The sequence below is a fragment of the Montipora capricornis genome, chromosome 14 (assembly GCF_036669925.1).
Source record: "Montipora capricornis isolate CH-2021 chromosome 14, ASM3666992v2, whole genome shotgun sequence".
NCBI classification, from domain to species: Eukaryota; Metazoa; Cnidaria; class Anthozoa; order Scleractinia; family Acroporidae; genus Montipora; species Montipora capricornis.
This window is the reverse complement of record NC_090896.1, coordinates 34538286-34548285: the sequence shown is the minus strand read 5'-3', so window position 1 is coordinate 34548285 and position 10000 is coordinate 34538286. Positions and strand designations below refer to the sequence as shown.

Below are 10000 nucleotides of genomic sequence, written 5' to 3'. Positions count from 1 at the left end.
GGTTTAGAATTTAATGAAATTTAATAAAACAATCATTCCATTCGCTCTTGTTGATTATGACACTGGTTATAGCCAACTTGGCGCCACGCGGCTCGCTGGCTATTTACCATCTCATATCGAATCCGCGCTCATGGAATAACTGTTAAATATTCATGAATATGTATAGTTAGAAATTTATACTATTGCATTTATTTCCATAACAAATATTGCTTGAATTTTAAAAGAATATTTAAATGTGTGTTGTGTTAATCTTCGCTCAACGGGAAACTGCTGCCATAAATCGATTGCCATCATTCGTTTGCCAATATTTATTTTGAAGAGGTATTCCCCTAATGCCACACTTCCGGCTATTTGTCGAATAAAATTATAGGATTTACCTTGTCAAATGCTTTGACGAATTCCAAAAAGACACCACAGGTATTAAAGAGATTATTGTCAATTGCATTTTTCAAGTTATCTGTGATTTCCGCTATTGCTTGTTCTGTCGATCTTCCCAATTGTATTTCAGAAAGCATTTGATCATCTGGTCGAGCGATCTCGGACATGAATTCTACCACGCCATCCATTATCAGGGGCACCCAACGAGAATATAGTTCAAAACCACTTAAACATAGCATTGTTAAACGTATTTTAGTATTTAAACGGTAGATATAGGCATATATTTTCTCCCCTAAAATTTTTTTCATCTGTTCGGATTTCCTAGCTGAAAGTCTAGTGATCCGAAAATTATAGGGATCAAAACTTACCTTTCGAAAATTTCAGCCAGAAAAAAGGTCCCGAAAATTCTAGGAGAGGCAGGCGAGCAAGACATTTTACAACAAATGTTCCGAAAATTCTAGATCTCAAATCGTCTTCCGAACAGATATTTTCCGAAAATTGACGTTGGGTACCCCAGCATTATGATCCAGCATCGGGATTGGGAGGTCTTCGGGGAGGCATCCATTGTCTCTATTTAATTGGTCGATATAGGTGATGACTGGACGTCCGACGCGAGTGTGGCCATGGCGACGGGACTAAAGTAAAAGGTCGCAAGCCAGTTCTTTTTTGGCTCGCTAGTAATGTCCGGCAAATCGCATTCTTCGGTCACGTAGTATTGTTGAAATGTCTGGGATTGATCCATAAAACTGTCATTTATTGAGGTGCTATCTCCATGAAATATTAACCGGGATAGCTCTCATCATGCGAGTATAGGTACCATCAAGTTTACGCTGAATGGTCTTAGTAAAAGTCCACGTTGTAGCACCATACATCAGGACAGACTCTACAGTGGCACGGAAAAAATGATTTCGTTTCAAGTTTTGAGATAGATCTGATTTCCAGATAGTGTCCCTCTTTTGACTTAGAGCCAAACGGCAAGCTTTCGCATTTGATACTTTCATCTATGTGACTAATTAATGGCTTATACACGAGCTTTTCAAAAATTTGGGTGAAAATTGACATTGGTCGAAAAGTTGTAACATCCATAATATGGCATATCTCCACCTAAATGTCAGGAACAATGCCTTGCAATAATGACTGGTTGTACACTTCGAACGGTTAGAGCACGGCTTAATTTATGTGTATCGAAGGCAACTGCAAATTAATTACTAAATCGTCTCCATGAAAGGTTCATTCAAGAGAGACCCCGATTGAGAATAGAGAGTAGAGTCGTTCTCAGCTGGATTATCATCGTGCGTTCATGATTACAATTTCACCTTGGCTCTATATCTTCCAAAGTGTGATGGAATCACATCATGAAGCGAGACAAGCCGACCCATTTCTCTTTTTTCCTGCTTTCCTGTTTTAGCGAACCTGCAACGCTTAACTCTTTATGTCAACGTTTCGTAAGATTTTTCAATGACAGACAGACAACAGCTATATCTGTCAACAGTCCACTGTGCTGTGAAGGTGTTAGAACATTAATGATTAACAATTTCGTCAAGAAACCGCTTGAGTTTCCAGTTTATATCCTTTTCGCCTCTGCATTGTTTGATTGAATATTTCAAGACTGCTAAGCGACATTCTCCGCGATGCAATGGAGCTGAAACTCATAATCGTGGCTTTGCTGGGCTATGTGGGCGGTTGTTCTTCAGGTAAGTGAATTTCGTAATAAATCCTTGTTGGTAAACTTTAAACTTTCTGTGTCAAATTTCAAAGTTGTTCCATGTTACTGAATAATGTGATCATTTTTGGAATTCTTTGAGGGAACTGAATTCGACGAGTCTTTTCGGCTTCAAAGATTTTAAGCAAAATGAAAGAAAGAGTTCTCGTGGGGTGCAGTGGTTCATCACGGTTTGCCAAGTCACGCGGCCCTTTAAAGATCTCTCACTTAAAACACTCAAGATGGCGATTCTCGTGTGCTGCATGTGACAAGTTTCTGAACGGAAAAAGCCATCTCGCTCCCAGTTTGATCATTCCATTGCTACTGCATAGAAAGTCCTCTCTGGTTGACCTAACTATGTCTTTGCGTGAAAACGTGTTTAGATATAAGAGCCGATACTGGATTATAGAACAATCCGTGAACGATTCGCTTTCATTGAATCAGCCTCAATTTTTGTTAACTATACTTAATTTCACCATTTATATATCTTCAGAACAGCTTATTTTATTTCAGTAAATATTTCTTTATTTAGGGGCATTTCGATTTTTGTGCGTTATTGTTTTTCTCCCAAATGTTATTGCAGTACTTTTGCTCAAGAACAGAATAAGAGAACTTTGGGATTTGTCAAGATGCGTTAAGACATGACACTAAAACTCGACAGAAAACATTCGTCACCTACTGTGTTTTTCCAACATGCTAACTTGTGTTTTTAAGTTTCTTGGTGTCAAGGGCTAATGCATTTCATGTTTTCTTTCAACGCTCCACCTTCGTCTTTCCATTCAAAGAACCTGGTGTACTTTGATGAAGTTTTGATTGCAATTTGGTCTTTCTATGACAAAAACCTTAACGGAGGTATGACGTGAAACAAGTTCTAATTAAAAAAAAAAACAACTACTTTTGTTTCCCGATTTCAAATTCGCTGTGTTATCCCAGGGCATCGCAAAGTTAGCGACCTCTATTTTAGTTACGCTGAGTCAAGGATAAATAAGATAGATGAAGATATGATGGTCACTGACAGCGATTTGAAGATGACAAACGCTATACACTTTTTTGTAAGAATCTATTGTTATGATAAGAACGCCGGTTCAGGCTCAATAAGATGGACCCCCTCTGGACCGCACTCGAGAAAAGAAAAAAAACAATAGTTTAAGGATACGAGCATGTACTTCTTGAGATGGTTTTAGCTTTATTCACTCAGTGCAGCAGCACTAAAAATATTGGAATGTCTTTTTGCCAGAAATTATCCACGTGCAAATCACCGGCGTAGAGCTGTCTTGTACACGTCTAATTCTGCGGCTGAAGCTGACCGTTCTATCTTTTTTGGGAATTGAGCATGAAAACATTCCGGCTTAATACTACATTCGACTGCTAACTGAGTTGTGACACATTGTTGATGTTAAAATGCGTCCCTAACTAACTCCCAGCTAGGTTATGTTCTCAGTATAATGTTTTCAAAAGTTTGGTTCAGATAGGGGTTCAGTTTAGGGGGTTCACGTTCAAGTTGTACCGTCTGCTCAAGACCTAGACCTATTTTTAAGATCTCCCTTCAATTCCACGCACGAACTGTCGTCAAATTACAGCAAGCATACTTGAACATCTCCCTTTCCCTCGGCAGCATTTCTACCATTTAGTTAAACTAGTTGGCAATAATGAATGAAATCGGAAGTAATCGAATATCATTTGGAATCGCCCTGACTGACATGACATTAGGGCGCTTACGAAACGAGGACGACGTCGGCTACGAGGACTTTATTTAAAAATACGAGTTCGCGTTATTCGTATCAATACGAAACTATTTCATGTCGTTTCGCGTTAAAAATGTATAGTAACTATCGAAGAATTAAACTTGTATGAGTGGGTTGGAAGCGTAGAGAGAGAACTGAAAATTCATCGTCTTGTGCTAACGTCCTCCACAGAACCTTGAATTTGGTCATTTCACGTCGTCATTTAGGAGATGACGGCAAAGAAATGTACCAAAATGTAAAACGCACGTGCAGAGAATGCAGAGCCATTGTTTTTGCTCAATAAACCTATTGTTTTGTAGCGTCGTCGTTGCCGTCGGCATCGTCGTTTCGTAAGCTCTCTAATAACTAATTAACTGGACAATTTGAGCAATTGTAGTCTCTTATCCTGTGTGGCTTCATAGCTCCGCACTTGTTAAAGCAATGCATTGGCGTCTTAGAGGTCGTGGGTGCGAATCCCTTTGGAGTTAAGTGCGAGGATCCATTTACTCCTTGAAAACTTCAAATATATATACATTCATTTCATTCAGAGATAATTTTGTTGTCAGGACTTTTGAGAAAGGCGAACTAAACAACACTTACTACGAGGAATATAGTCCCTGGTTTCAATGGTCTTCTTTTCAAAGGAAAGACGTCTTTACCAACGACAAAAAAAAATTATCCTGTAAAATCCCGGGCGATTTTTAACAGTTGTATTTCTTTGTCCGCAGGATCACCAACAAATTGTTCTGAAACTTCAGATAAGTACTTGGTGTCCTGTGGTCCATACAACGCAACTCGTACCCAGTGTCTCGGAAGGGGATGCTGTTGGAACTTGACGCGTTGCTATGGAATCGTCAATCAGACGATTAATCAGACAAATAGCAATGCAACCAAACCAACCGGTGTTGCCATAACAACAAATGAAGCAAGGACCACAACTTCATCTCTCACGAGCACCACACCGCAGTAAGTCACAACTATTATGATCGCCGTTTAAACTGTTCTCAGCTATTGTTTTGAGCTCTTGAGATTAAAGTGCCCCTGTGACCAAAATATCAATTCTTATTTTTCTTTCGATTTCAAAACTATGTCAACTAAACACTATTAATAAAGCGACCAAAGTTTTAGGCCTTGATTTAAAAAAGACACCTGTTTATTTTAACTCGAATTTTCCTATTTAATGGTCCGCCATTACTAACTTTAAGATCTTGAGAGAACTGGATCGAGGAGAAAATAACGTCAAAGGCTCACTGATTTAAGAATGCAATGCGTGTGTAAGCGGCAGAATTAATATGCAGCACGGGAGTTTGGGATTTTCAGATTTTTAAATTCGTGTTTTGCATATATCGTCGTGAGCCTTTGACGTCACTTTTTCCTGGATCCAACCCTCTGAAGAGTCCGATCGGTCAGTTTTGAACGTGAGTAATGACGGACCATGAAGTCCAAAACTTACACTCAAAGTAAATGGCCTTTGGATAGTAAACAAAGATATAAATTTTGCCAGACAGGTGTTAAACAAACACATTTTCAAAATCTGAAGAAGCAAAGGAAGTGATTTTTTTAATCAAAGGGGCACTTTAAGCTTTAATATTAACCTCACACGTTTTCAGAAATAACGGTTTCCAATCGAGTGCTGCAAAACTATGTATGGGTAATCCAATGGTGACGAGTGAAATGATTTTACTTGCGTTTTGTCTAAAATCAAACATTTTCCCCTCGCCTAAAGGATTTTGGACAAAACGCGCGTGAAATTATTCCCTAATTTCACAAATATACCATTTGATTAGCTATTAATATCATGGGTGGCAAATTACGTTCATAAGAGGCGGGGTTTTTTTTCAAACCTGACGCCATTTTGGCACTGTAGAAAATGTTGCCATGGCAACATTGTAATTATAAATTTACGCTGAAATTTCACGCCAAAATTAAGGATTAATTTGTCACCCATGTTATTAAAAGAATAACTGCTTTTTTCTTCCGGGAACGCATCCTGCGCATGCTCGATTTCTCCTTCGCGTACAAATTTTAGGCGTATGACTTTGTAGAGCTCCAGACCCGAGGAACACATTATCCATTCAAGAACTACTTCCTATGAGTTTTAGTAGCTCAATGGGTAGATCATTCGACTATTATTACGGAGATCGTAGGGTCGAATCCTGCCACGAGTGAATTAGATAAGAGTGTTCTTATGGCTTCTTGGTGGGCTCCCCAGCGCAGTCACAAATGAGTCTATTTTTAGAATACCCGTTCCCGCGAAAATTAGTTGTCATGTCCATGAAAAAACACGGCAGAGGCAGTCACGCGTGACATGATGGGTTAAATTGGCGCCTAAAGGTAGGTAGGTGATACCCTGGCTGCCAGAGGTTTTTTTCTCTCAGCGCGACGGAATAGGCGAGGAAAAACATCTGGTACAGGCCGTTGAGTTTTTTGAGAAGGCCGGTCCAATGGAATGCTGTTTCATATTCCCAGAGTCAGATTTTGACTCTAGCAATTCGATTGGTTCCAGGAACTTGTCAGTTCTAACGAGTGCTCTGATTGGTTTAGCAACAGAAAGTAGTTCAAACAGATTTTCAATTGCTGTCAACCAGATTTTACTTGCCCACTATGGCCATAATCGAAACGCTGCAAAGTTCCGGAAATCCAGGCTTTGAAGGCAGAAAAAGTTCTTTGGGTTCTACAATTTTTTGTTTTTTGTTTATGTCCGCCAAATTTGAGTTTTATTTTGATATTCGACATTCAAAGTTTTATATGGAACATTGATTTTTTTAATTTGACATCGTGTACCGTGGGAACCAAAGATGCTGATTGGTAGGTTATGTCACGTATCAATTTACTGACTTTTTTCGATGTCAATCAAACGGGGCATGGAAGTGAGGTTCTCAACCGCCTATACCAGAGGTTTTTCTCGCCGCTTCGCGACTCGCTATTCCTTTGCTCTAAGTTTGAAAAAACCTTTGGCACCCAGAGTAGGTAGGCAAAGGTAAACAAAAATTTGGTTTATCAACGGAGTTGATAATGTAAATTGGCCACCGTACAGAGATTCTAAAAGCTGACGTTTCGAGCGTTAGCCCTTCGTCAGAGCGAATCGAGGGATTATGGGTTACGTGTAGTTTTTATAATAGAGTAGGAGCTACGCTATTGGTGGTAACATGGCAGCGTGAAAAATAGGAATTAGTTAGTTAAATGAAAAGCGTTCGTTAATACCGTGAGGATTAAGGGTGCCGATTTGAAAGATGAATTTTTGTTCCAGATTCTTGAGGCTTTCCGTCGTACCTAGATGTAGGGAAAGGCCGCAGATAGCCATGTGTTTTTTGGAGTGGTTAGGCACATTAAAATGGCGAGTGACTGGCTTAGATGCCGCATCCTTGTCATTCTTCTCAACATCGCGAAGGTGTTCGCGGAATCGGTCACCTAGTCGTCTACCTGTCTCACCAATGCATAATTTACTGCATAACGTACAGGTTATGCAATAAATGACATTTGCGGAGGTACATGTGAAACGATCGGTGATCTTAACAGATCGCTTAGGTCCCGATATCTTGCTAGTGTTAACAATGAAAAGACAAGTTTTGCATCGTGAGCGCGCGCATTTGAAAGTGCCGGGTTGCTCGTTGGTTTTGAGCGCGCTTCTAACTAAAAAGTTGCCTCCGTTTTGGTCGCGTTTGAATGAAATAAGTGGAGGTTGCGAAAAGATTCTACCAGTCTCGGGATCATTTTGGAGTAATTTAAAATTACTAAGAATGATGCTTTTGACTGCGTGATTATGAGGATGGAAAGTGAGGGTGAATGGAATTCTGTCATTCTTATCTTTCTGTGACGTTTGTAGTGACGACTGTCGATCAAATTGTTGGGCGCGATGATGGCCCGCTTTGACCACAGAGACAGGATAGCCACGTTTTTCGAAGAACTGGCACATCTCCTCTGATTTGCTGGAAAAATCGGAGTCATCACTACTTAGACGTCGAAGTCTAAGAAACTGAGAATAAGGAATGGAGTTCTTGACATGTGATGGATGTGACGATGAATACAACAAATAACTTTGTGAATCAGTAGGTTTGTAGTGCACACTAGTACATAGCACGTTTCCTCTAATAGAAACTTTGATATCTAGGAAATTCAGGCAAAGGTAAAGTCTGCTAGTAGTATTTCTAATCCCCCCTGGATGGGATGCCAGTCCATCGCAGGGTTACCCCCAGCATTAGATTCGCCGGTACCCATTTATACACCTGGGGCCGGTTCCTGAAAGGTGTAATAACTCTATTCCAGGGATAAATGTGCCTTATTCCAGCACATTTATCCATGGAATAGAGTAATTACACCTTTCAGGAACCGGCCCCTGGGTGGAAAGAGTCACCGTGAGAGTAAAGTGTCTGGCCCAAGAACACAACACAATGTCCCTGGTCCCAGAACCCGAGCCCGGACCACTCGATCTGGAGTCGAGCGCACTAACCATAAGGCCACCGCGCCTCCCACGCCTTAAGTGTATGTAAAAATAATTTCATTGGTGACTGTGCAGCTTCAAGACCGCAAATTGATAATTCACTCTTGATCCTGCCTGCCATGGACTCTGATTTTTGAGTTGTCCTTACTGTAAACTACTCTATACTTTACTACTGCTCTGCATTATTTCCCTTGGTCTCACTGTAGAGACACATGCTATTTTTTTACAAGTTTGGAATTTGATTGATTTGTATTTAGTTCCTCCGGCACTTGTCAGATGTACAACGGTCAGGTTTGTCGTCCATGGCTCAATGTCACAATGCTGGAATATACTTCATCGCCGCGGTTTATCGACGACAGTTTCGGATTGAATGGAACGGAAAAAGTGATTGCTGAATTTATGAAGGCCATCGACAGAATAGACGAAGACCAAAAGAGATGCAAGCGTCTATTGAAAGTGTTACTCTGCCTGTACGTCTTACCGCCTTGTAACGACAAAAATGAACCCTACAATTACTGCCGCGAGGATTGTGAAGCGTTGTTCGCTGATTGCAACCATGCAATGCGGGAGATGCTCGGTGCAGCAAAATATGTTCTAAAGCAGTTAGGATTGGAGTTTGCTCACATTGGAGTCCCAGACTGCGCAAAACTGTCGTTTACTTATCAGTACACTGCTATGAATGAGACATGCATTCACTGGGGACTGTTTGGTAAGCTTACGAGTTTTGGTCCGCCTTTCAGTATTGTACCTGCTGCGAACCAGACTTCTCAATGCAACTTTTCTCTAGGATCACCTGCATGTTCCAGTCTGTGGTTTGCACAATCACTTGTCTCATTTATATAATGTTTTCACTTGATGTCACGGCTGCCATGTTGATTTACACAACTAATCCTCCGGGAATTGAGCTATATTATCATGCTAACGTTTATTTTGTTTCGGTGCAAAACCAAGGTTACTGATCACGTGAGTGAAAGCACTAAGTATAGGAAATCGTATGAACGCGAGTGCATTTCGTGATTCATGGGCACGAGTGATGTTTTGAAAGTTTTCAAAAATGCACGAGCCACGAGGCGCAGGCGAGTGCAATTTGAGAACTTTCAAAACATCACGAGTGACCATAAATCACGAAATGCACGAGCAGGTTCATATGATTTTTTATATATTATATTCTCAACAAAATTACTCAAACGCGCTACTTTGTTCGTGCTCGTATTCTTCCAGTTTTGGGTTTACATGTAGTTTTCTTTCAGTCGCCCATGTTTTCCAGACATTCAACCAGGTCTGTGTAGCTTTCAGCGTGTTTTTGTTTTTCGCATTTTCTTTAAGTTGCTCAACGATGTTTTGGTTTGACAAAGCAAACCGACTGTCAGCCATTTTTGTTCACTTTGGTGTTCAAACTTCCGTATTGCACTCTATAACCTGGATTGCACTCTATAATCTATTTATGCTTTCGCCATTGGCCAGTCAGAAACTAGATATTTTGTTGAGTATATAATAAGTTACGTTATCTTTTTTGCTGTCCTAAATAAGCTCTTGAGTTTCAATCAGCTTTCTACTTTCTGCTTTACGATCTTTTGCAGATTTTAATGCCAATTTATCAAGATTTCAACCAGAATTTCATGATTCATATTTGTCATTGAGCTGATATCCGGTTCATGTCAGCGATCTCTTCAGATTTGCCTGTTGTTCTTATGAGTTCAATAAAGTTATTTACTTATTTATTTACTTTTTTAAAAATATCTTTGCAATATTCTT

The 10000-nt window shown here is 40.1% G+C and overlaps 1 protein-coding gene across 1 annotated transcript in view; it reads left to right on the top strand.

The window, feature by feature from the left end:
- Positions 1-1905: 1905 nt before the first annotated feature.
- LOC138033711 (muscle, skeletal receptor tyrosine protein kinase-like) overlaps positions 1906-10000 on the top strand; it is a 23607-nt gene continuing 15512 nt past the window's right edge. Inside the window, exons 1-3 of the mRNA XM_068881508.1 lie at positions 1906-2072; positions 4533-4770; positions 8503-8954. Coding sequence (XP_068737609.1) covers positions 2015-2072; positions 4533-4770; positions 8503-8954 — 748 coding nt within the window. The 5' untranslated portion in view covers positions 1906-2014. The remainder of the gene's footprint in view (positions 2073-4532; positions 4771-8502; positions 8955-10000) is intronic.